The 27,271-nt window shown below is 44.0% G+C and overlaps 1 protein-coding gene across 1 annotated transcript in view; it reads left to right on the top strand.

The window, feature by feature from the left end:
* Positions 1–27,271, top strand: part of LOC125433382 (receptor-type tyrosine-protein phosphatase V-like) — a 56,528-nt gene that overhangs the window by 12,118 nt on the left and 17,139 nt on the right. Inside the window, exons 7-25 of the mRNA XM_048497885.1 lie at positions 1,350–1,622; positions 2,131–2,397; positions 3,437–3,712; positions 5,315–5,584; positions 7,524–7,793; positions 11,315–11,584; positions 11,809–12,081; positions 15,403–15,675; positions 16,753–17,025; positions 18,312–18,584; positions 19,903–20,184; positions 20,811–20,945; positions 21,036–21,246; positions 22,633–22,700; positions 22,981–23,107; positions 23,723–23,770; positions 24,042–24,135; positions 24,989–25,079; positions 26,119–26,195. Of these exons, the coding sequence (XP_048353842.1) occupies positions 1,350–1,622; positions 2,131–2,397; positions 3,437–3,712; positions 5,315–5,584; positions 7,524–7,793; positions 11,315–11,584; positions 11,809–12,081; positions 15,403–15,675; positions 16,753–17,025; positions 18,312–18,584; positions 19,903–20,184; positions 20,811–20,945; positions 21,036–21,246; positions 22,633–22,700; positions 22,981–23,107; positions 23,723–23,770; positions 24,042–24,135; positions 24,989–25,079; positions 26,119–26,195 (3,851 nt within the window). The remainder of the gene's footprint in view (positions 1–1,349; positions 1,623–2,130; positions 2,398–3,436; positions 3,713–5,314; positions 5,585–7,523; positions 7,794–11,314; positions 11,585–11,808; positions 12,082–15,402; positions 15,676–16,752; positions 17,026–18,311; positions 18,585–19,902; positions 20,185–20,810; positions 20,946–21,035; positions 21,247–22,632; positions 22,701–22,980; positions 23,108–23,722; positions 23,771–24,041; positions 24,136–24,988; positions 25,080–26,118; positions 26,196–27,271) is intronic.

Below are 27,271 nucleotides of genomic sequence, written 5' to 3' on the forward strand. Positions count from 1 at the left end.
CATTCTCTTTCAGCGAGGCTAAACCAGAGCTATCTGGTTTTATGCAACCTATAGAGTGTCATTAACACTGTGAAAATGAAAAGGTCACATAGTCTTTCTTTTTGTTTTTAAAATGATCTTCCACAGTTGATGGATTTGTTCCAGTGGCAGAAAGCCCCTTCAAGATGCCACTGAGCAGGACTGAAAAGATATCCCTGCAGACAAATCGATTAGCTTTCATTACAAAAAAATAAGCTAATTGATAAAGCAAAACAAAAAAAATTTCTACCCTGTAATACACAAAATTATTTTTTAAAAACTTTTCTTTGAAGATTACCTTTTCCTGTTATCCAAGATTCTTGGGATAATAGAGGTTTTGTTTTTTTCAGCAGACAGTTGAATATTCTTCTACTGACTTTAACAAATCCGAGTAGATACAGCTAATCAAATCAAATAAAAAAACATTTAATGGCATAACAGAATACGTAAAAGGCAAATTATCAACATCTTAAAAGTTTGTTTACATCAAGGAGTCAACTTATGTCATCAGCTTGGTGTTATAATAGGCATAATGGGATCGGTCCATCATTATTATAGATAAGAATTGAGCTATTTGCCTGTTATGTATTCTGTTATGCCATTAAAGGTTTTTTAAATTTGATTTGATTATAGCCAATCATTTTTTTCCTGTATTTTCAGATGGATGTCTGAAGATAGAGACAGATGGATAATCCCATTGTTAGAGAAGAATGAATTTATGAGCAATGAACAAAGTTTTTTTGTTTTTCTTCTGTGGGAAAAGAATCTGAATGTTACTAAATCCTTAGCCTCTTATCTTTTAGTAATTTTGTATAAATAACATTTTAAAATCTTTTATAATTAGGATGTACTTTGAAGGGAAGAGGGAGATTAAAATGTATGTGTGTATCATGTATATCTGTATCTTTCTCTCTTCCTATGTGGTTAGGCTTAAAGCTTTGGCCAATAAAGCCATAACATTAGGTGTCAAACTCATGGCCCTTCAGATGTTATGGACTACAGTTCCCATCATCCCCTGCCAGCAGTTTGACACCTCTGTGAAAGGAGATGGGTGTTTGGAAGAAATGTCAATCCAAAGTGTTGTGCCCACCCTAGTGATTAGTGTGGGACCCCATTAACGGAGGTGCTAATTAGACCCTGATATTGTCCTCAAAGATGAGATGTGGAGCTAAAGGTTTGTTTTAGTGCAGATCAAGAAGGATGTGCATGCATATCTTTATTTGTATCTGTAACAACACAATAACTCAGTTCTATGCATGCAGTGAGCATCCTTCCCTACAGACTTAGTCTATTATTCCCCAACCATTTATAATGACTGCTGCTGTCCCCAGATCCTTTGAGCCCAACACGCGTGACCTTGGTCAGCTCTGGCAGAAACAACACCTTGAAGGCATCATGGGACTCCCCAGCTGGAGGAAGAGAATTTTATCTGGTGACTCTGCAGGAGGGAAAGAGCAGCACACCTCTCCGAAACGTGACAGTAGCCGCAAACAGCACACATGCCACCTTTCGTGGACTGAATCCTGGGACTCGTTACACTGTCTGGGTGACTGCTGTTGCTGGGCCCTACAGAGCATCCTCAAAGAGCATCTCTGCCTGGACATGTAAGATGAATCTCAGCGTGGACAGGAGGGCTTGACTGCTGCCAAAATGGTAGAAGGCTGGGGAAGAAGGGCTCTTGGATGGTGTTAGAAAGAATGGCAAGCTGGTTGGTTGCTGCCTGTGTGGACGCTGTGAGAGAGGGATGCATGCTGTTCTCAGGGGAAAATGGTTACTTTGCTTTCCTTTTGTCTAAAGAGGTTCCTTCATCCAAACCATCTAGAAGTTTAGAGAGAGGAGGTCTCCCTCTGAGGGTAATCTGAGACATTTTGGAATGACACAAATCACTGGAATTCCATTATGGGTGGCGCGTACTCTAGTGGGAGGACTGGACCTGAGCGAGGGGCCATTCTGATACTCATGCATATCCCTGAGCTGAATGCTTCAGAAAAACATCACTAGTAGCCTTGTGGGAAAAGTTTTTCTTTTTTGTTGAATGTGTACTCCACGTGTGAGATCAACTGAATTGGCGGGGGGGGGGCATAATGCTGTATTTCTCTTTCCCCTTTCCAGATCCCAAAGCTCCACCAGGTGGCAGTCTATCAAGCCAGGGCAATTCCCACATGCTTCATGCTCATTGGCACGAGGTGGCTGGGACTGGCTATGTGGCCGCACTGTACACCACAGAACCACCCATGCTGGTGCAAAACAGTTCACTTCCTAAAGGCTATTCCAGCCTGCATTATGAGCGGTTAAGCCCAGGCACTCACTACGCATGGGAGATCAGCACGGTTGCTGGGCCCTACATCTCTCTGCCTCTTCGCCTCATGAACTGGACATGTGAGTATCAAAGAAAGTGCAGTATATTATTATGAGCCCTTTAACACTAGAAAGTCCTACTGGTTGCTCAGGAAATCATAAGCCACTGGGTACCTTTGACAGGCCACCAAGGCACTGATTTGCTTCGGCTGCTTGTATAGAATACAGCATTGCAGGAGCTGGAAGCAAAAGACCAGTCTGAGCTCTATTGGATCTAGCTTTGAATTGTCAGGGCAAATCGTTCCATTAAGAAATCAGGCATTTTACAAAAAACCAACAACCCGTGATATAGAGCTAACCACCATGATCCCACCCCATGGTTCACAAAAGAAAAAACTTATTTTATTTTGCAAAACATCTTAAACAGACCATTTGATGTCTATCGGCAACAAATGGGAAAAATAAAATTAAAAATGGCTATCAGGCCCAAGGGTATGATTTCATTCCAGGGAAATCTCAAAAGCGATGTCAGCCTTCCTAGGAATTGTGAAAAACGATATGGTTTCATCAAGAATTTCAGGTGATTACTGGAGAAGCATGATGTCACTTCTGGGATTTGCTCAGAAGTGATGTCATACTGTTGCTATTGGCTGACCCCTCATTTTCTCCCCTCTCGTCTCCCACTGGTTTTCAGGTCCAGCCTGGAAACCCACTCCCATGACTGAGCTGTCTGGGCCAGTAATTGTGCTTCTGTCAATGAAAGTACTTTCTTTTCCTATTATTACTTGATGCACATACTATTCAGAGAAAAGAGGCTCTGATGCTGCTGTGATGCAAGGAGTCAGTGTATGATTCTAGGAAAGGATTAGGAAGAAGTCTAATGTAGCGAAAACCAGACAGGAATGATGGAGAAACAGTTGCACAACACCAGGATCCCAGGAATGGAGCAGAGGGGCCTATGTGCAGAAGAGAGAAGTGGGCTTTGATAAAGTGTGATGCCAATAATGAGATGCTTTTTAGAGTCAGGACAACCACAGTCTATTGTTGGGTGGCTGAAAGGTTTTGGTATTTGGTTAATTTTTTTAAACCCTTAAAGCAAGTTCTGAACTTCTTCTTTCAGATCCTTTGCCTCCAGACCACCTGAACCTAAGCAATGAAGGTCACAGCACAAAGTCACTGCATGCCTCTTGGCAGAACTCCTCTGGGGGCAAAGGCTGTTACATAGGAACCCTCTTGGAAACCAAATCCCAGCTGGAGATCCAAAATATAACCATAGAAAAGGATGCAACAAATGCTGTCTTTGAAGGGCTGGTCCCTGGACGCCAATACACTCTGAAGATGGTTGGAGTGGCTGGCCCATTCCAGTCTCCTGTTCAAACTGCCACTGACTGGACATGTAAGTGTGCTGCTGTCAGGAGAAGTGCTAGAGTGTTCCTAGGCAAGTTTTGGCATTTGGAGATTTTCCCTGTATACAGACAGACAGACAGACAGACAGACAGACAGACAGACAGACAGACAGACAGACAGACAGACAGACAGACAGACAGACAGACAGACAGACAGACAGACTATCAAAACAAATGCACACCATGACACAAATTTGCTGTGGACACGCACAAGAACTGTTTGTGAAAACAGGAAGGGGGTAGTGGAAGTGAGGCGTAGGTGAGGAAACATTAACTGTGAATATTACAAAGGGCAAACTTGACTTTTGCTGTAGGGGGAGTTGAATTTGATTTAGAACTGCAAAACAAGTTCAAAATCAGCTGACAATAGAGGGGCTTATTCTTGTTCTTGCTTTGGAGTTGCTAGCCCAATCTTGTTTGCTTTGAGGAACTAAGCAAGGTCAGCTTTGGTTATTATTTGGGAGGGAGACCAAGGAATGCTAGAGTTGTGGCACAAAGGCTGGCAGTGGCAAATCATCTCTGAATGCCTCTTTCCCAGGAAACCCTGTGCGGTTGCCATGAGTCGGCTGAGATTTGATGGCAGTTTCCACCACCAATCTTGCTAGAGCTTGAAAGATATACAGTTGGCATCTGGAGCTTGAGGTGCTTTGACCAGCTTCCACTGGGACACCAGCTGTGGTCCCTCATGTAAAAAGATGATTTTGCCATGGTTAGTTGTGCCTTAGTAATGTGGAAGAAACTCTTCTTTGGCTCCCCCCCCCACCCCAACTTTTGCATATGCTAAGGATCACCATAACAAGCGAACCATGAGTGTACCAGACCAAAGGTGAGACGGCCCATGTCACAACTGATTTGGGCCGTTATGCAGCTGAGTATAGCAGAGCGTGGGAGAGAAAATAAGCAATATCACTTTGGAAGCAGATGGGAATTATTCAGGTGAAGCATCCAGACCTGTTGTTGTCATGACCTGTTACTTGAATTCAAATTTCTTAGGGCTCTTGAAGATGTTAAACCACAACTAGTATATGATAACTAGCAGCCATTACATTGATTTCCTAACATCTCAAGGTCAACAGGTTTTTTGAGGATGGGAATAACTGTCCCTGTAAAATATACCTGCAGTTGCTATTTATTTATTTAGGGTATTTCTATGGCCCCTCTTCAGAGTCTGGCTTGAGGCGACTTACAATCAAAATCCTCACAATTTAAAAAACAAGACGTTGGACTTAAGCAGTGTAAAAACTATCCATAAAACAGAAGCAGACTGGTAAAAATCTAATAAGATTAATTTTAAAAACCAAATAAAAAGCCTGGGTAAAAAGATTTGTTTTGGGCTGGAGCCTAAGAGACAGTAAAGTAGGTCTCAGGAGAGCCTCACGGGAAAGGATGTTCCAAGGGTGAGGGGCCACCACAGAAAATACCCTCCCTGTTGTCATTACCCACATCACCTCTGAAGCCAGGAGCAGATCTTAACTGGTGGTCTAAATAGTATGAAAGGAGACGGTCCTTCTGTGCTACATTATATCTCCTTCTGCACATAGCAACTACTAAATCAACTAGTAAACTAGTAAATCAGCACCGTTTCCTTTCAGATCCTTTGGCTCCCTCAGAAGTAAAGCTGACCAGTAGCAAGTGGCCCTTCAATCTTGTTGCCTCTTGGAACCCATCTCCAGGTGACAGAGACCAGTTTTTTCTGCGCTTCTACAGCCAGCAGCATCCACTGCTAAGAAACATCACAATTGGGCCCAGCATACAGAATTTTACCTTCCAGGAGCTTGTCCCTGGCAGCCAGTATTTTCTGGAAGTGGTGGCATTAGCAGGACCCTACCGGGCCTCATCCCCGTTCATCTCTGCATGGACATGTGAGTACTCAAGTGGCTATACCTGGTGTGAGGCCTTGCACTTACAGACACTTGGCAAAAGTAACTAGCACTTGTGGAGGTCTAATATCTTGGTAATTTGTTAAGGTTGAGCTTGGCAAAGTGATATACCAACCTCTTCTGGTTTTACCAGGATGTATAAGTACCTTCTTTGCATCGGCTTGACACATGTGGTCCATCTGCCAGCCTCATTCTGTTTTGGAGACAATCCATTATTTCCTGCCTGGCAAAGGTATTCTTTTCCATAAGTGAGCCTCCCTATTTCCTCAGGCCACATAATTTGGTGCTGTTGCGCTAAGCTTTAAATAAAGTTGCCAAGCAGTCAATAGAATTGATGTAGAGCCAAGTTGAGCCCAGCTAAATATGATTTATATTCTGTATTGTGATTGTTCTGGTAAACTATAATTATTCATTGTGTTCTGTCTAAGTAACTGTTTTGCCATTTTTGGAGATGCCCTGAGGGGGTCTGTATGATTTTTGTGTGGTTTATAAATGAAATTAAAATTAAGAGAAGGTTGGAATTCTCTGCCTCATCATTATTCTATTTGATGTAATCTCCCTCTAGCGTCCTTTTGAAGGCATTGCATATTATTCCACTGATATTCATCATTTTCCGGCTGCATCACATATTTTTTGAACAATAGTTAAAATATGGCTGGCTTACCAGAAGTTTTGCTACCTCATGTTAGCAGTCCTGACATTACTGAAAAAAAAATATCTAAGGCTTATTATTTAATCAAGATTTTACAGGTTTTCCCTTCTGGATAGAAAGCCCCGTGGTGCCGAATGGTAAACTGCTGTACTGTAGTCAAAGCTCTGCTCGTGACTGAAATTCGATCCTGACAGAAGTCACATTCTGTCAGCTGGCTCAAGTTTACTCAGCCTTCTATCCTTCTGAGATTGATAAAATGAATACCCAGCTTGCTGGGGGTCACGTGTAGATGACTGGGTAAGGCAGTGGCAAGCCATCTTGCGAATATAGTCTGCTTAGTAAATGTCATGATCAGAGGTGGGATCCAGAAGGTTCTCACAGGTTCCCGAGAGTAGGTTACTAATTATTTGTGTGTGCTGAGAGGGGGTTACTAATTGGGGATTTTGCCACGTGATTTTTGCCTTAGTTACGCCCCTTCTCTCAGCAGTAGCGCGCAGAACTTGAAGCAGTCTAGCAGGAGGTGCACTGGCATGCGTGGCAGCCTGCGCCTGCGTGCATTAGTTTCTCGCCCAAGGACCGGTGCAGCAGCTGCGTCCTTGCCACAGACCCGCCCAGGAATGCCCCACCCAGGAATGCCCAGCCATGCCCCCCGTCGTGCCCCACCCAGCCCCATTGGCGCTACGCCACAGTTTGAATCCCACCACCAGGGGAACCTGTTACTAAAATTTTTGGATCCCACTACTGGTCATGATGTGATGTCACCCCAGTGCTTGCAGTGGGGAATACCTTTTTTCTTCTTCTTGCAGTAGGGAATACCTTTCCTTCTTCTTTTTATTTTCTAATACAAAGCATGTATATTTAAGAATTTAACAAGCAGGCAGCAAAGTTTCTAGTTGTGATGTAGCCATTCTTGCAAGACATAAATTGCAAGAATGCAGTCTGTCTCTGGAGGTAGGATCTATGTCTCCTGTGAAAACAGTTGTTGTGAGTTTCAGTCAGCATGTCTTCTAAGTTTGCCAGCTCTGGGTTAGGAAATACCTGGAGATTTTGTGGGTAGAGCCTGAAGAGGGCAGGGTTTGGAGAGGAAGAGACCTCAAGGGTGTATGATACCATAGAGTCCGCCTTCCAAAGCAACCATTCTCTCTAGGTGAACTGATGCCTATTGCCTGGAGATAGGTTGTACCATCCAGCTACCACTGGATATTGACAGCCACTGTTTACCTTTCATGCTCATTCATGATGTGCCCCATGTTTATGTTGCCTCTGCAGATCCCCAGTCTCTGACTAATGTGAGTGTGCAATGTGGCCAGACCCCCCAGCAATTGATTGTGAGTTGGATGGAATTAGGTCAGGGACGAGAATACTGGATACAGCTCTACTTAGATGAATCCCTGTCCATTATCCGGAACCTCTCAGTGCCACATGGAACTACCCAAGTGGCCATAGATGGCCTCGTGGCAGGAACACGATACCGTGTTGAGATTGTCTCCAGGGCTGGACCTCACTATGTTTCCTCACAAACAGCCATTGGCTACACAGGTATAATCCAGACTTCTTGTACCCTTGTACCCATATTGTGCCTGGTCTTACCTGAGAATGCACATTTCCTTTAGGGGAGTAGCATACCCCATATCCCTCATGCTTCTTAAACTGTGTTTGTGGTACACAATAGCAGGGGTAATTTTAGTAGTTACTCACTGGCATGGTTCCTCTGGCGTATCCCTTGCTGCAGTAAAAGTCTCAACAACAACAAGAACTTAATGGCCATCAGCTGTACTGTCTGTCATTTATATTCTTGTACAGTTTAGATATGGTCAAATAATCAGATAAGAAGTATCTATTTTGGATAGCATGCTTAAATTTTTGCTAGTTTCCTCCCCTCTGCTGTGTAATCCCTGCTTTTTGAGCAATAGTATGTCACTCTGAATGTAAAAACTAATGAGACTGTGGTCTCTAAACTGTAGCAATGGCATGCAACTCTGTCTTTGATCACAAAGAATTAAAAAGTTGGAAGGAGTCTAAGGACCATCCACTCCAGCATCCTCTATCATGGAGAATAAGCATCATCATCCAACTTCCTTTTAAACAACTCCAAGGAGGGAGAGCCTACAACATTCCTCGGGAACTGATTCCATGAACGACCTGTCATTATTGAAATCTTTTTTCTGATATCCCGTTGATATTTCCCCACCTGTATTTAAACCCATTATTATGAATCCTATTCTCCACTGATTGACAGCCTCCTCTGATTGACAGCCCTTCAAATACTTAAAAGAGTAAGCATAACCCCCCACCCCACCCCCCCACCCCTCAAGCTCTATGTCTCCAGGCTGAACATTCTCAGTATTTGCAGTCCTTCTTCATAAGGCTTAGTCTTTGAAACCCAATCATCTTCATCACTTTCCTCTGCAGCTGCTCTAAAAATGTTATGGTCATCTTATAAAAAAGGCCTCCAGAATGGAGGACTCCAAATGGGGTGTGACCAGTTCTGTACATGACAGTACTATCATATCTTGTCTCCTAGACATTATGCATCTATTGATACCTCCCGAAGAGAGAATTTGTGTTTTTTGTTGCCTGATCACAGTAGCTACTCATATTCACTTTGCAGTCCACCAAGCCCCAAGATCCCATTCACAAACATAACTACCCAGAAGAGTATCCCACATCCAGTACATGTACATAACATTTTTAGTAGCCAGATGCAAAACCTTATATTTATGTCTATTAAATCACATATTTTCCCATTTGCACATTTTCCCAATGTGTGAAAGTCTGATTGTAATTTATCTGTGTACCCACCCAATTTGGTGTCATCCTCAAATTTTATGAGTAGTCCCTTCACACCTTCATCTATCTTGTTTATAAAACTATTATTTATTTATTTATTATTTATTTTGTTAGACTTATAGGCCGCCTTATCCCCGAAGGGCTCAAGGCGGCTCACAATATGGCTGTTCAATCGAACAGCAAATCAACAACATAAAACACTAAAACCATTAAAACCTAAGCAGCAGTTTGCAACAATAAAAGCTATAAATTAAACAACCAGATTTATAAAACAAAGTTGTTTAAGACAGGCGCCCGATCAAAGGCCAAAAAGATGGGGAGGGAGTAGGCAGGGCCTGTGATGGAATCCATAAATAAATCAGGCCCAGCCATAATAAGATGGAAACGGCAGCCTCAGTTCCGATTTCGATTGCAGTTTCAGTGGGGGGCAGTAGGTCCACGGCTGGCCTCTCCGAAGGCCTGGTGGAATAACTCCGTCTTGCAGGCCCTGCGGAACTCACCAAGGTCCCGCAGGGCCCGGACAGCTGGAGGTAGGGCATTCCACCAGGCAGGGGCCAGAGCCGTAAAGGCTCTGGCCCGGGTCGAGGCCAGCCGTATCATCACGGGACCAGGGGTCACCAGCAAATAAGCCGCTGCCGAGCGCAGCGACCTATGTGGGACATAAGGGGTGATGCGGTCCCGCAGGTATGTGGGCCCCATGCCGCGGAAGGCCTTAAAGGTCAATATTAAAAACCATTTGCCCCAAACTGAGCCCTGCATCAGCCTACTAACTATAACTCTCCAATCAGTCAAAGGCGGATTCCGCATGGGCCAAAAACAGCGGTGTGAAAACGGTGTGAAAACGGTGTAAAATGGTGTAAAAGGGATTACACTGTTTTCACGCTGCTGTTTTTGGCCCATGCGGAATCTGCCAAGGAGTCATTAAACTACCACTCTTTGGGTGCGATTATTTAACCAATTCCTTATCCACCTAACCATTCTAAAATTAACCTGCAGTCCTCTAATTAGCTGACTGAAACATCATGGGGAATCTCATCCAATGCTTAAAATCCAAATATACAAAATCTACCAAACCCGTCATCCAATCAAAATAGGAAATGAGTTAGTCAGATAGGACATATTAGGGACAAATCCATGCCAACTGCTTCTTATTACCAAGTTATCCTTGAAATGTTTGCAAATCATCCCTTTGAAGATCTGCTCCAAGATTTCCCTTGGGACAGAAGTTAAACTGACTAATAGTTCCCTGGATTATCCATCCTCCCCTTCTTAAAAACTGAGACAATATTATTCACCCTTCTCCAGATCTGCCGTATCACTCATCCTCCAAGATGAGAATAATGGATAATGACTATGCCAACTCCCCAACTACTTCTTTAAGCATTTTCCTGTGGACACCATCCAGCCAAGGGGACTTATACCTATCGAAACATCCAGATACTTCTGAATGACCTGTGCACATTCTGTACACCACCGTTACCAAGTAGGCCTCTCCCTCAGAGAGGTGACTGAAGCAAAATAGGCATTAAGCCTCTCTGCCTTTGCTTTATTCTCTGTCAAGGTTTCCCCATTTCACCCAACAGCAGACTCACCTCCTTCTGTTTGTTCCTTGTATAACTTAAAAAAACCCTTATTATTATTATTGTGAGTTTCCCAGCCAATCAGAGCTCCTTCTCAACTTAAGCCTAAAAACCACCCTACAGCGTTTAGCAACCTACAGACAACGTTCTTTTCGCCCTTCCTTCCATTTCCTAAACAAAAGCTTTTTTTTTTGGTCTTCAACTCACCTTACAGCTCTGTGTTCATTCATGCCAGGCTCTTGAGTGTCCTACCATGTTTCTGTCTTCTGGGAACGGGAATAGCTTGATCCCACAACAACTCATGTTTCAAAAGAACCCATCCTTCACTTGCACCTTTCCCTTCCAACAGTCTTCCTCATGAAATCCGTCCCGTCATCACTCGAAATTTGCTAAAAGCCTTACTAAAATCCAACATACGTGTTTGACTAAAGACACTCTTAATATCCCATAAAAGGCAGAATTCTTATAACATATGATCATGTCCCTGTACTGTGCCCTCCATTCTCCCCTCATCTCCTAGCTTTTCCCTGTTATTACCATGAAGCCAGCCTGGTGGCTCTTCAGAGTCACAGTTGAGGTCTTCTGTTGTCTGCTGGGGGATTGAACCTAGGATCTTCTGCATGCAAAGCAGTTGCTCTACCATTGAGCCAGATTTCTTCCCTACCCTGAAGCCTCTTTTTCTCCTTCTAGTGCCCCTGATGCCTCTCTCCCTGCTGGTGACCAGGCATAGCTCCTCAACATTGCACATACAGTGGATGGCACCTGCTGGGCAAAGGGACAGCTATATGGTCTCTGTCTCTGAAGAAGGCCCTACAGCTACCAAAAGTCATATTTCTGTGGAAAAAACCAGCACTAATATCACCCTTGAGAGATTAACACCAGGAACATGCTACCTCATTGCAGTGTGGTCGTTGGCAGGACCATACAACTCAGCTTCACGAAATAGCACAGGTTGCACAGGTAAGTGCACTCCTGGATTGGGGCATCACATCTTAGACAACAGAAGATGTGTCCGTGAGGAACATCCAAGCCACTAGAGAAGTTGTGGGGGGCCACCCACCGTGTAGCCTCATGAATTGATATTTGGATCTGTTATTCATGTTAATGGTCAGGAGAGCCTTTTCTAGAGATGTACCTGCTGTGTTAGCAGCAGTGTGCAGAACCCAACTCTGTTTTTCCTGCAGCTCCTGCAGCACCTGTAAATGTGACCCTGAGGAACACTGGCAGCTCTTCTATGCTACACATGACCTGGTCAGAGGCCCCAGGGGGCAAGGACCACTACCGGCTTATCTTATATTACCTGACACCTCCAGGCATTGAGAGAGTTCAAGTTGTGGGTCCAGGAACACAGGATTTCAACTGGACAGGTTTGCCAGCAGGCAGCCAATTTATTGTACAAGTTGTCACAGTGAAAGGCCAAACTGAGGCCCCCTCTTCCACCATTACTGAGTGGACATGTAAGTCTGACCAATTTGATTTGTCCTATCTGAGTCTAAGGATGTACCGGTCATCGTTAGGCACCTGATCTTATGTCTGCAACTTCTTTCCAGTTCTCTTTCTTCCCTGCCTTGCATCTTATCTGGGTTCTGTCATTCCCTCCATCTGGATACCCATCAGGTAGCCCCTTGCGTGTTTCTCTCCTGACTGCATTCCACAGGATGAACAAAAGGATATTGCTTTATGTGGTGTGGAGATATCACTAGCCTTTATTATATCAAGAAATCTCACATCATTAGGCAGGGGGACAAGTACACAGGCTTGATTATATCACAGACCATGTGTGTGTACACATGTGCAGGCATATAAAGAGTGCCTGCAGACTAAAGCTCTACCCATTCATTCTCCTAGAATAGGCAGGGGTACATTCGGGGATTAGGTAAAACACCCACTCTTGCCTGCATGCAAACAGACATCTTTCCAATACATGCTCAGTTGTAAATCCCAAGATCCAGGGTGATTGACAGATCCTCATAAATGACCTGGAAGTAGGGGTGGGTAGCGTGGTGGCCAAGTTTGCAGATGATACCAAATTATGCAGGGTGGTGAGAACCACAAAGGATTGCGAAGAGCTCCAAGCAGACCTTGATAAATTAGGTGAGTGGGCTCAGAAATGGCAAATGCAGTTCAATGTAGCAAAATGTAAAGTGATGCACATAGGGGCAAAAAATCCAAACTTCACATACACGCTACAGGGGTCAATTGCTATCAGTCACAGACCAGGAAAGGGATTTAAGCGTCTTAGTTGATAGTTGAACCATCAAAATGTCAACTCAATGCATGGCAGCTGCGCGAAAAAGGCAAACTCTATGCTGGGGATCATTAGAAAAGGAATTGAGGAAATAAAACTGCAAGATTGTCATGCTTATATATATATAAAAGCAGTGGTCGACCAGGTCGGCACTTGGATTACTGTGTCTTCAGGGTTACTGGTAGCCGCATCTCAAAAAGGATATTGAGGAGATAGAAAGAAGTGCAGAGAAGGGGCAACAAGGATACGATTGAGGGACTGGAGCACCTTCCCTATGAGGAGAGGCTGCAGCGTTTAGGGACTCTTTAGTTTGGAGGAAGGAGGCTGACTGAGGGGGGGATATGATTAGAAGTCCTACTAAAAATTATGCATGGGGTAGAAAAAATGTTGACAGAGAGAAATTTTTCTCTCTTTCTCACAATACTAGAACCAGGGGACATTCATTGAAAATGCTGGGGGGAAGAATTAGGACTAATAAAAGGAAACCCACTTCTTCCGCGCCTTAGCGTCGTTGGATATGGTGAATCTGGAATATATACCACAGGAGGTGGTGATGGCCACTAACCTTTATAGCTTTAAAAGGGGCTTGGACAGATTTATGGAGGAGAAGTCGATTTATGGCTACCAATCTTGATCCTCTTTGATCTGAGATTGCAAATGCCTTAACAGACCAGGTGATCGGGAGCAACAGCATGAAGGCCATTCGTTCACATCCTACATGTGAGCTCCCAAAGGCACCTGGTGGGCCACTGCGAGTAGCAGAGAGCTGGACTAGATGGACTTTGGTCTGATCCAGCTGGCTTGTTCTTATGTTCTTATGTTCTTAACTATAAGAAGACTCTCTGACCAATGTTTCATAGGAAGGTGGACTACACTCTGTCTTTCTTAGTCTTCAGGGTACTTCAGGGTACATCCATCACATAGATACTTTAGACCTGCCTGGAAGCGATTATTTAGTCATTTCAAGCAATTAAATCCTGCCTTGACATGCAAGGTAGCTTACAAAGCTTTATATACAATTTACAACAAAGAAAGGGCAATAATAACTCTTTGGCTCTTAAATGAGCCGAAACCACTTCTTTGTGCGAGTGGGAATTGGGGGAACTGCTGTAAAACTGGTGGAACGATCTGATCATGATCCTCACTGCGGCTTTTAGATGATCCTTTATTGTCATAGCTGCTGTTTCTTTAGGATCTGAGATAACTTGGGTCTAGTCAGTGATCCATGCCTTAGCTCAAGAATGGACTCTTGCAAATCACTCTTCTTGTGGTTATCCTTGAAGAGTATTCGGAGACTGCAGCTAGTGCAGAATGCTGTGGCTAGACTGCTGGTTGGGGGTCAGCTATCAGGAGCAAGCGACCAGGAAACTACAGCAGTCACCCTGGCTACAGATCTGCTCCTGAGCCCCATTCAAGGTATTGCTTTGTCCTTTAAAACCCTGCATGGCTTGAGACAGGGGTATCTGAATGATTTTCTTTTCTCATACGTTCCTGCCTGATCACAGGGAGAGCACTTCCTGACTGTCTCACCTAGGATTGTCAACTCTGGGTTGAGAAATTCCTGGAGATTTGGGGTTGAGCCTGGGGAGGGCAGAGTTCAGGGAGGGGAGGCACCTCCGTGGGGTATCACAACACTGAGTCCACCCTCCAAAGCAGCTATTTTCCCTGGGGGAACTGTTTTATGTTGTCTGGAGATCAGCTGTAATCTGGGAGAACTCCAGCCTCCCCATGTAGGTTGGCAACTCTACTGCTCTGCTTGGCCACAGCTCTTAAAGTGGCCTCACCTAACTGCTATGGGGCGGGAGCAAACTGGCAAATTCTCACCTTAGTCCTTGGGAGGAGTCTTGCTGTTATGGCTGCTGTCACAACTATGCTATGTCTGTCCTGTGTATCCACATTGAAGAAGAATGAGTGTTGGGTTAGCTGGACAGGTAGGAGCAGGGTGTGTGCATGCCTGAAGATGCAGAGATGGGGAAGAGGCCGCTGTCTAAGAAATGCTGGTTAACTGAGTGTTCTAGGTAATTAGATAACAAACCTGTGTCTTACCAAAACCTTGTCCAGATCGACACTCAGCATATATGTGAATGAACATATGGTAGGGGGGGTATCAGTATTGTGCCCATTGGCGTCATCCTGACCATCCCACGTTCAAGGTCCAGTTTGCAAGTGCTGTTATGGCTGCTGTCACAGCTATGCTATGTCTGTCCTGTGTATCCACATTGAAGAAGAATGAGTGTTGGGTTTTATAGCTTGCTTTTCTCTACCTTCAAGGAGACTCAAAACAGCTTACAATCACCTTCTCTTTCCCTCCCAACAACAGATACTCTCTGAGGTAGGTGGGGCTGAAGGAGTTCCGAGGGAACTGTGACCAGGCCAAGGTCACCCAGCAGGCTTCATGTGAAGGAGTGGGGAATCTAACCTGGTTCTCCAGATTAGAGTTCGCCGCTCTTAACCACTACACCGTGCTGTTGTGAGCATTCAGTTCCTTCAGCACCTTCCATTTCTCACGTAAGCTCTTCCTATTTCACAGCCCCTGTGCCAGCCAGCTCTGTGCAAATGTGGAATGAGGGGCACTCAGACAGGCTGCGAGTTGCTTGGACCCCAGCCCCCGGCAGACTGCACGGCTATGAGCTGAACTTGTACTGCTCAGGATGCCGCACCACAGCAGCACAAGACTTTGTGGGGAGAGATGCCAAACACTTCACCTTCTCAGGCCTGATGCCAGGATCCAAATACTGGTTTGAGATTATCTCCTTGTCAGGGCCCTATAGGACTTCAGCAGGAAATGTCACTGATTGGACAAGTGAGTAGCACAGGCTGGCGCCGGTCATTTGAATATAAATGTCACATTTGTCAGCCAGCAGAGCTTCTCTGAAATCCCAGCCTGACAGTGCAGGCCAGACAAGATGCTTCTATCAGTCCAGGAAGAAAGTGATTTGCTCTGGCATGGCTGATGCCAAACACTTAAGTTTTGCTAGCTGCTTTCATCACCTAGGGAATGACTTCCTCATAGATGTTGTGCTTGTTGCTGTTACACGCCATGGATGTGCCTGGTGCTTTGCTAAACATGCAAACAAAAAAGGCTGGTCCTGGCCCAAAGAGCTTAAAGCCTAAAGTCTAGTGATGGGGAGGCCAGAGAGGGAGGGGGAAGGCAAATGTGACAAGGGATGAATATGACTTTGTAAAAGATTCACAGGACCTGACTGCACATGACTCTGGAACTCCAGATGTATCATTGGCTGTTAAAGGAAGTCCAATCTGCATTGGGCCACAGTGTGAGGGGGGGGGGGGTTAACTGTCCCTTGAGCCAGTTTCCCAGTCAGAAATGCCCTTTGGGTTTCTTTAAGCCACTGCAGAGAGAAAAGACAGGTATTGTGCCTGACTCCCTCCCTTAAAGTGAAAAAGCTGCCTGGTATAGTAATTTTCACTAACAGTGTAGATATTTGATCCCCCCCCCCCCCCCCAAGAAATTATAAATATGAAAAACTTTGTTTTTATGCATGCCGTCTTAGGGCCCTGATTGGGCAGAAAGGCTTGTTAAAAATGTTTTAGATTTAAAAATTAAATTAAATATTGCTCCCCCACAAAACAACAACAATCTACCTGCAACTAAGGAGTGAATTCTCCATTTCTTGTTAGACAGCCAGCACAATAGGTGTGTATCAGGATTGGATCTTCATAGTCCTTCTCTTTGACTAGCAGAAAGTATTATGCACAAGATACAATTATGTACATACAAATGTGCTGGTTGACAGAATGCATATAGTATCCTGGTTTTATTTTATTTTTTATTTAGAATTGTATCAGGTAAATTATATGAACATTGTGCTGGCAATATTTACGACTTCCATTTTCTCTTCTGATGTTATTGTCATCATAGATCCTCTGCCTCCTCATACAGTAACTTTGTCAAACAAAGGGCACTCTGACCAGCTGAGTGCTTCCTGGAAACGCCCCACAGGAGAACAAGAGGGCTATGCACTGACCCTGTATTATGCCGGATCAGGGACTGTGGCAGCAAAAACATCTGTACACAAGGGGATCACAAATTTCACCTTCGTCGGTCTCCTCCCTGGAACTAAATACTCCCTTGAAGTTTCTTCCTTAGCAGGGCCAAACCAAACACCAGCAAAGAATGTCAGTGACTGGACATGTGAGTATGAGTCCCTTTATGGTCTTTGGGTTTGTCTACACAGAAATTTGCATGACTTTGGATGTATGAACCTGTATACACTTTCAGTGAGTATGGAGTTGAGGCAGAAATTACCATCTCTGTGAGAAAACATTTAATCTGAACTCCTGTTGACAGCTGTTTAGCGAAGTGCAATTGTCCATATGAGGAATGGCATCAGCTTTGCCAAGCAAATTAACTCGAAACTGACACAGGTTTTCATTGGGCACAATATAGGTACTTCACCGCTGAGCCTGACCATCTGTCATTAAAGAAATCTCATACTGAACACAGTGTGCACTGATTGGTTGCACTTTGTGAAGTAAAATAGCTCATGATCAGCCTAGGATTTCTGGGAAGGCTTAGGCAGAGGCGTAGCTGCAATGGGGACATCTGGGGTGGCTCGCCCCTGATGTCGCAATTGCAGTCATGTGGCGGGGGTGAGGCGTGTTGGAACCGTTTCGGAGGCGAGGCATGCGGGCAGTTCATGCCTTGGACGCAGTTTCCCCTCCTTTCGTCACTGGGCTTAGGAGATGGCACTGGGAGAAAAAAGTATGATCAGTATATGACCATGGAGGAAACAACATAACTTGGTGCATTTATAATATCCCAGATACAGATCCTGTCAATTCCATTTAACAGCCACAGAGTTGGGGAAGTCTCCTGCCTGATAGTTCTAGAGGAAGATGTCTTGATCTGCAGGAGAAGAGCAGAGGCGGAGCAAGTGAAAACTGTATGTCTGGGGCGCGCACACGCTCTGCACCCCTGCTGCAGCACCGGCCGCCCCCACCCCACTCCACCCCACCCCAGGATGCCCCCACCACACCCCTGCCACAGTTCGGCCATGCCTCTGCCGCTGCTTCACCTGGGGCATCGCCCCCCCCCCCCTGTTAGTGCTATGCCACTGGAGAAGAGCGAGATTTGAGTCCAGTAGCATCTTAGAAACCAACAAGATTTTCAGGGTATAAGCTTTCAATAGTCTAACCTCTCTTCATCAGATACCTACCTGAGGCTCTAGAAAATTAGATAATGTATGGCTGATTTGCTTCAGTCCAGATAGCTTCATAGTTTTAACAAGTGGATCACTGTTGGGCTAGTCACAGTTCTCTCAGAACTCTCTCAGCCTCACCTACTTCACAAGGTGTCTCTTGGGGCAAAGAGAAGGGAGATAATTGTAAGCCACTCTGAGATCCTTTAAAGGTAGAGAAATGCTGGGCATAAAACCCAACTCTTCTTCTTCTTCATTCTTTTTTTTGTATTTTACCTAGACCCTTTGGTTCCTAGGAAGCTCTCCACAGTGATTGCAAAGAACCACCCTGAACTCTCTGTGTCCTGGGGGAAACCTCTTAGCAAGCCCGAGCGCTGCCAGCTGCAGCTGTGGCATTCTAACAACAGTACCATGCTACAGAATCACACCTTGGCCCCGTGGCAGGTCCAGCATGTTTTCCACGACTTGGTTCCAGGAAGAAATTACTCTGCATCTCTCAGCTGCATTTCTGGACCATATAAGAGCAGCTCTGAGACAGTGGTAATACCAATAGGTATGTGCTCATTCTGGGGGGTAGAGTGTATGGAAACTCAGCGAAGGGAGGACCTGATTGGTTGATTTAAAGTGTGTCCATGCCACTTCTTCAGAGATCTGCTTGCAGCATTTCACAGCACAAAAAATAAAATCATAGAACATAAACTCATTAAAATGATCAACCATTAAAAACTGGTGAGTAAAATCAAGAAGCATAAAAGCACATGAACACCAAGAAGCATAAAATAGCTGCAAGTTTTCAACCATTCCAGGATGCTTCCCTGTGTTTTCAAACCTTGGATTTATCATGTTTCTGCTTCCCAGATAATCCAGGCTTTTTGTTTCAAGCACCAGTTCATCACTGCACTAATCTAGAATGGTTCTGTGTATCAAAGAAAAGTGCTGAGACCCAACATACTCAGCAATAAGTTTCAAAGATAGGCCCATGTTGCTTTTTCCATGCTAGTTAGTTTCAAAGATAGGCCCATGTTGCTTTTTCCATGCTAGTTAGTTTCAAAGATAGGCCCATGTTGCTTTTTCCATGCTAGTTAGTTTCAAAGATAGGCCCATGTTGCTTTTTCCATGCTAGTTAGTGCTGCAGAATTTGTAGCCCATAAGAATGTGTGTGTTTTAATCACAGCTGACATGGCTACCCCATAGGGGTTTCAAAGCAAGAGCTATTCAGAGGTGGTTTGCCATTGCCTGCCTCCATGTCATGACCCTGGTATTTCCTGTAGGTCTCCCATCCAAATACTAGCCAGGGTCAGGACTGACAGTGTGTAAGTGCCCCAAGATTGTTCAGCAAACTTCCATGTTGCAAGTCAAGATTTGAACTTGGGTTTCTCAGATCTCATCCCCACACCTTAACTACTACACCACTCTGGCTCTCAACATATAAGAATACCTCCCACTAAACTGCTTAGACGCCATTAAAATGTATACAGTATCTCTTCCAGGGCTCATGTCTCCACCCCCACCCCACCCACCCCTCCCAAATAAACATACACACACATTTTAAATCACTGGATGTCAAGATAAGGCTTTTAGGAGCAGACTTATATGGCGCTGAAGAGATATTTAAAATTTCTTTTAAATTCCAAAATCAAATGTCAAGAAGTATGTAATGACAGGCACATGGGATTTCTGGACCTTGTCTTTTTTTCTGGGGCTGAATCTCTGCCAAAATATGTCAGAAACAAAGTGGTGTGGAGTAGCCAGGAAATGAACTCAACCTTCCTTGTTCTATATATATGTAGTATTGTTTTATGGCTGCAGTAGAGGCTGCTAAGCTCAATCCTGCTCCAACCTACTCAGTTCAGTTTGTCTTGCCCTTCCAGAGCTCACTGAGGTGAAGAACCTGCAATGTTTCCCTGATGTCACCAGTGTCTTTCTAAACTGGACCATCCCTGAAGGTGATATTAAGACTTATGAGCTGGCAGTGGAGACGTTTCCAAGAGCAGTCCTCCATCAGGTTGTACGTTATCTGACTGTTCCCAGGGCTGAAGCGACTCTGGCAGAGCTGACCTCAGACTCTTCATATCAAATCCTCATTAATGCTGTTGGCAGGAACGGTATGAGGGGTCCGTCTGTGACAGTGATCTGCAACACATCTGTGGAAGGTACATGCCTCCCATTCTCTCATGGACATTTGGATATGTGTTCATCAGACTGATTGATTGACTGAGAACTTGCACTGCAAAAGGGAAAAGCTGATTGACAGAGGACTGTTCGGTGAAACGTAGGGCTGTGTGATAGATATCACATAGCTATTGTAGTGTGGTGGCTAAGGCTGAGCCTTAGTGTTCTTATCTCAGTTAAGAATTCGGAAGGTGGCCTTTGGCAAGCTGTTTATTCCCTCCATATCAGCTTCTGGTCTACAATGTGGGTCTAATGACACTGTCCTGCTGAACAAGTCTGTCCTTGCAATACTGTACTGTGACGTTCTTTGAACATTGGAATTCTGCTACAGATTTATTGATTTATTTATTCTCAACCCACAGAGGGTTTCTAGGGCAGTTTACAATATGAGCACAGAAAAAATGAATAGAAACCAGACAAAAAATTAAAAACCGCTAGAATAGTCATAAAATCAAATAAAACAACAGGTTAAAAATGATGATAAAAGATCTAAAACAGCCATCCAGTATCAATACAATGACAGTATACATTATGGGTTTGAACAACTCCAGAGCTGCAGTCGCCTCTACTAGTGATATTTTTTTAACCTTCTGACTTTTCACTTCAGTTCTTCCGCCTCCTGTGCTAGCAGACCTCCTAGAATTTGATGCCAGCTCCAGAATCATCATCTCGCCCAACATGTTCAGCGAGGAGAATGGCCGCATAGAATATTATGGCGTGGTTGTCACCACCAATGACTCCTGTAAGTGTCTTCAGATGCCATGCTGACCGGGGAATCCCTGGTGCCATCCCAGTTGTAATAACATTTCAGTGCTTCTCTCTGACTCTCCAGTGTTGAGACCTACCCAAGACATCATCTCCCGTACATGGTATGACCACTATTATGGGGAAGAAGAGTCATATTTAGCTGTGTTGGTGCCAAACCCTTTTCATCTTAATGAGAGTACCAGTCCTAAGGCCTGGCCAGTGACTGTTGGCTCAGAGGAATGCAGTCATTTGCGGAAAACTTGCAATGGAAAACTGAAGACAGGCACACAGTACAGGTAAGGCCTACAAAATGCCCCGTTGAACAATGCTGACGGTTCAGCTAATCTAGCACTTTGCCTTCATCAATGGTCACATCAAGACCCTTGAGAAACTCATGTGGAATATGGTATGGTATGGTATGGTATATTTAATTTATATACTGCCCTTCCCCCGAAGGGTTCAGGGCGGTGCACAACAACGTAATAACAACATCAATAAACAAAACATTGCACAGAACCATCAATAAACACATCAATAAACATAGGGTCAATAACATCATCAATCATAACAGAGTATCATAAATCATAATGTCGAACAACAACCATCAACAAACGCATCAATAAACAGAGGGTCAATGAATGTGGGCACGGGTTTCAGACTGGCGATTAATGCATACCTAAAGGACTGTCTCACCCTATATCTCCCCGTCAGGCCCCCCACTCCTCGGAGGCGAAGCTGTTGGTGGCTCCTGGCCCCAAAGCGATTCGGCTGGCCTCTACAAGGGCCAGGGCCTTTACAGCCCTGGCCCCTACCTGGTGGAACAGGCTCCCAGGTGAGATCAGGGCCCTGCGGGATATACAGAGCTTCTGCAGGGCCTGCAAAACAGACCTGTTCCGCCACGCATTCGGCCATATGATGGAGACATCCAGTGTTTGCTACTCTGAGGTACGCTGGCTCTGTGTGAGAAGGTGTGAGATAGAGGGGCTTTCCGCACTTACTGAGTTGTACTGGTTTCTACTTAGGTTCAACTCAGTGTATCCGCACCACAACCAAGCTCAACGTTGTTTTGTCTCAGTTCCCCCCCCCCCCCTCAGAACTGTGACATCCCTGTCGCAGTTATGAACTGCACCTTTCTACTGGAACAAGGTTGATACCGCCTCGAAGCTTCGAAGTGCGGATGCATCGAAACGACACCTCATCTGTTCAACCAATCAGGAGCCGCTTTTGTGGCATATGCAAAATGGGAGAGTCATGGCGGGCATGTAACTGTAAACTGTAAACTGTTAAAAAAAGAGAACGTTCCTGTTTCCCGTGGTAACACAAGCTCCAATCATGATCGAGGAGCAAAACAAGCACCAAGATGATCCCGCCCACTTAGCTCGGTTCCAGGGGGCCAAGTAAGTTGCTGTGCGGACAGCCTGGAATCGCCCCCCACTGAAGGGAACCGAGTCGACCTTAGCTCCCTTCTGTAGTGCGGAAAGCCCCAGAGTGAGGAGATACCAGTGCTATGGACTAACTTTATTCTCAATTGGCTTTATGAACTGTTATATAGCTGTTTCAGCTTAGCTGGCAATGTAGTATAGGAATAAAACAAACAGTTTATGCCAGAAAAAAATGAAGAATTTGTGGGATAGTGATGGTAGAACACAGTTTGCTCATTTCTTAGTTTTGTCCTGCTGTAGGTTCAGTGTTGCAGCATTTACCAGATACAGCCAGTGGTCCCCCAAAGTGTCATTCACAGACTTCTCAGGTAAGTTTATTTCTGTTTTAGGTTGTTTGTGGGATAAACTGGCCCTCTAATTTCTTGCCCAATTTAGTCAGACCTTTCCTGCATCTCCCATTTAATTAGAGCTACATATCCATAAATTCCTTAGAAGAATTCCTTATTCACTAATAACTGTGTTAATCTTGATGCTCCTTCGGGAATATGAGAAAGGGATTCAGAGTCTGTGTGAGACAGAATTTCATATTAAGGACTTTTTTCCCTGGGGGAAATTTGCCTCACTTCTTCTCAATATTTTGGATTTCAGCAGCAGATGCCCCAGCAGACCCTGCTATGTTGTCTGCTCCGATTATGGCTGGAATCATCATGGGATTTCTCCTGACAGTCACAGCAGTTGCTGGGTTGGTCTATATGAAGCATTTGAAGTCAAGGAGGTAAGGAAAATTGCAAGTGGTACTGCTTGGAAAGGAGGAGCGCAGTGCGGGGTTGTCTTCTTGTGAGATGGGCCTTGGAAGCAGCTAAAAAACCTTTTAGAGGAGATAAATAAATGGTCAGTGTAAAATATCCTGTTGTGAATTGCTTTGAAGAACACCATACCCAAGATGAGGGGAGAAAATGCCTGAATTATCTGAATAGCAGTCCATGAGCAGCACATATTAAATATGATAATGAATTGCTGCATAGGACAGTGCCTTGGAGGATGAAATGAAACCATTTTATGGGCCTGGATGATGTTTAGCATATAATTTAAGAGTGAAACTACATGGCATGGGGAACATAAACCCATGTTTCTCTTTGTCATAGCAATCCCATGTTTCCCTTGTAATAGCAAAACCAGGCAACATCAGGGGAGGAGCGTTTAACCTTTTGGTCACCCACTAGCTCTTCTTTGCAAGCTCCCTGTGTGAGCTGTTTTGGCAAGCAGAGGTTGGGGAAAAAGGTTTCCTGTAATATTGTATAATTGCACTACTAAAAGAAGGAAGAGTCTGCAATAAACCAGATGCTTCCCTTCCTCTCAAGAAGTAACATTTTGTGTGTCTTTCTTTCAGAAAGGAGAAGGGCAACATGCCACAAGAAATGGCTACATACTGTCTGAGGTAAGTATAGCTACTCTTCTCTCTTCTTGCTCACTCAAACATGTCATCTGACACAACCAAAAGAGGAGGGTTTTTGAGAGGATAGTAGCAGATGTGAGTGAATGGCCATTCCAGTGTACACTGGAAAATAGAGACACTTGTGAAATAATTGGTTTCTTCCTGGTTTCTTGTGTGTATATATTGTCACCTCTTTATTGTTCCTAGAAAGATGTCTGTTCAGTACTTGCATGGCTTTACACTCTTGTCTGCTGTGTATTTTTACTCCTTACAGAAATATCCACCGGCCCATCCCCATACAAAGTTTTAGGCAGTATTATGAGACAAGGGCAGCAAACTCCAATCATGGGTTCTTTCAGGACTTTGAGGTAATCACCTTCCCTTTTTTGGGGTCAAATTCAATGCAGGCTGGTTATGTAGCTGTAATCAGATAACTTTATTGTCATCTTCAGGTCTCATATATTGTCCAGAGATGTAAATTTAACTATCTATGAAATGTTTGTCAGAGCTAAGACAGAGTCAACAAGATCTGCCCAACCCTATTAAGGCCTAAAACATCCTTTTCCTCTTTGGTCTTGCTTCTTGGTCTCAGTAAGGATAACTTAATGTGGAAGGAAGAGGCCTTCTGTCTTCCATGTAATATGTGCATGATAATTTCTTAGAACCCCTAGCTACATATATACCCTCTGTTTAAATGGGGGGAAGACCAGAAGAAAATATCATCCAAATAATTTTGACAGGAAATTTTGAGGAACAGTAAGAACCATGGAGTTTGGTTTGAAATCATTATTGGTAGTGGTACCGAATGGACTGTCCTAAACTTGTAGCCTTAAACTGGCCTTATCCAGAGTTGCTCAAACTAAAACCTGGTTTAAAAGATTCAACTGACATTATGTAGATGATAGGTTCATATGCTTGACCTTACATGAGAAAGTTATTTGTCATAGCAGGGAATGTGTAAGAGATATGAGCAGGCTGCTTACAGGGGAAAAAGTACCAGTCTTTCAGATAGCACCAGATTTGGTTCAAATTAATGGTTTAGGTCCCATTGTTCCTTTAATTGTTGACAGAGTCTACACTTCCCACTTGGATGGTGTAGAGGTATTTATTTTGAATTTATCTCACTATAATTTTATCCTGCTGGATCCTGGCTTAAGTCCTCTTAGGGGACTATGAAAGACAGTGGTCATACTAAGAAAGGTCTTTCCTTGTGTCCTGCAGGAGCTGAAAGAAGTGGGGAAAGATCAGCCAAAAACAGAAGCTGAACACCCTGACAATCTCTCCAAGAATCGATACCCCCATGTCCTGCCTTGTAAGATCTGGCCATAGATATTCTTAGCTGACTTGATATTCTCAGTGTTTGGCTGTATGAGATTTAACTGGAGCCAAGTAGGGAATGGGTGGGGATCTAGTCCTGGCCATTAAGAGAAAGTCTAAAATATTCAAAATGCATTATTCCTCTGATGAACCTCACATGGCATTGTCCTACGTTACAGCAACAATCTTCACTTGATCTCTTGCTTAGGTCAGATAAGTTGGTTGAAATTCATGACTGAATTTTTTAAAGAATGAAAATGAGTACATTCTTGGGGATAAAGAGACGGAGGTGGGGGAGCCTTCGTTGATACACAGAGGTGCTGGGGAGAAAGATTATCATTCTTGGGAAGGGAAGCTGCAGCTGGGTATGGAGGAAGGTTGATGAAGTTCCATCATGTCTGCCTCTCTTTGTATGGGGTAAAAGGTGAGCAGCTCTACCACCTACCTGTTTATGACCTGTTTGTGAAGTGCTATATGTCCATTCAGACCACATTGCTTTTTTTTCTGGAACAGGAACTAGGAACTGAGCCCTTCGGGGATAGGGCGGTATATTAAATTCAATAAATAATAATAATAATAGATCCCCACCCACACACCACCCTACCCTACCCCCTGGGCTTGTGCATTGTTAAAAAATTAGCACTAAAATATTGTTATAGCCACATGCCATCGTAATGATAGGTTTAACAGGTTCTTTAATTTCTTAGCTTTTATTTTTTTTTAAAAAAGAACGTTTCTAGAGACTTTCCTCACAAAGATATAATGAAAAAGGTACACAAAGGATTCTGTGTATTCTGTAACATGAAGACACAGTTAGTTCAAATAACTGTGTGTTTCAAGATTATTCCAGTATATATATGACTAGGATTTGGGTTTCACTCTAATCCCGAATTCCACCTGACTAACTTGGCTGCTACTCATTATATGGCATCAGAGTTACACATCATAAATAAAGTGTTTGTTATCTGTGCTACTTTACCATACAATCCTTGATTTTCTTGTTAGAAGATGACAACTTTCTGGTCTCATTGCAGATGATTACACCCGGGTAAAGCTGAACCTTCTGGATGGGGAACCCCATTCTGACTATATCAATGCCAACTTCGTGCCAGTGAGTTCAAGTGTACCATCTCAGTATGAAAAGCATCTCTTAGGTAGTGTTTGTGGCTGTGTAATAGCCCTATATTCACGACTCATATGCAGGGCCATTGTGGGTGGATGATAGCCACATACAGTGGGGAATAGTACACTGGTATCATCCTTGCTGCATTTTACATGGAGTAGCGTTTATATATGTACATAAATACGTTCTGCCATCTGACTGATCTGCCATCTGCCATCTGCCATTTGAACAGCAGAGTTCCAACCACGTGGACAGATTCTACTTGAGTACAATCTGTAACTGTATAGGCACTGAGTCCTTAGGAAGAACATACATATTGGGGAGCACCTTTGTTGCAAAATGAAGGTGAGATTACGCTTCATTTCATTCCACCTCTGTGCATACTGGACCTTTACATTCATATGCTGTCTGTATATGGCTACTAAGTACCAGTATGGCTACTAAGAACTCCAGGAAACTGGGTGCATGGCTGTTGAACAGACTTAACCTAGATTTGCCAAAGAAAATGACCAGAGGTGGATAAACATGAGAAGAGCCAGAAAATACCCAGCACTGGAAGAATAGAATATTTGTGACATGCATGTGAGTGTACACAGACTCTGGAGGTTGGGCTAGAGGTTCACACTCTTTGCTAGGTAGTTTGTTTCTTAGTCTAAATTTGCAGTCTCCTACTGAAGACAGATGCAGTATAAAAAGAGAACTTGCAGGATGTCTCTCAGCTACTTGATAACCCTGGTTTCGCAAATGTAATTACAGCCATACCTGACAACAAATGGAATGCTGTCTCAGCCCTCAATCTTAACCCTCCTTCTCCCCCCACCCCTTGTTTTAGGCAGGTTGTCTACCCCTTTTATTTTTTAAAGCACCAAATTAATAGTTTTTTTCCTTTCTAAAAGTGCAAAATTGCTGTGGGAATGAGAGGGAAGGGTTTTTGGAATGACATCATAAGGGGCCAACCAGTCATTACCATGCACAGCCATCTTTTGCTTCAAACTTGCAAGACTGTTCCTTTTTTTCAGAGTTTGACCATGGACAGGCATGGGTATGTTGGAATAAAAGTAGTG

Source organism: Sphaerodactylus townsendi, linkage group LG05, assembly GCF_021028975.2.
Source record: "Sphaerodactylus townsendi isolate TG3544 linkage group LG05, MPM_Stown_v2.3, whole genome shotgun sequence".
NCBI lineage: Eukaryota > Metazoa > Chordata > Lepidosauria > Squamata > Sphaerodactylidae > Sphaerodactylus > Sphaerodactylus townsendi.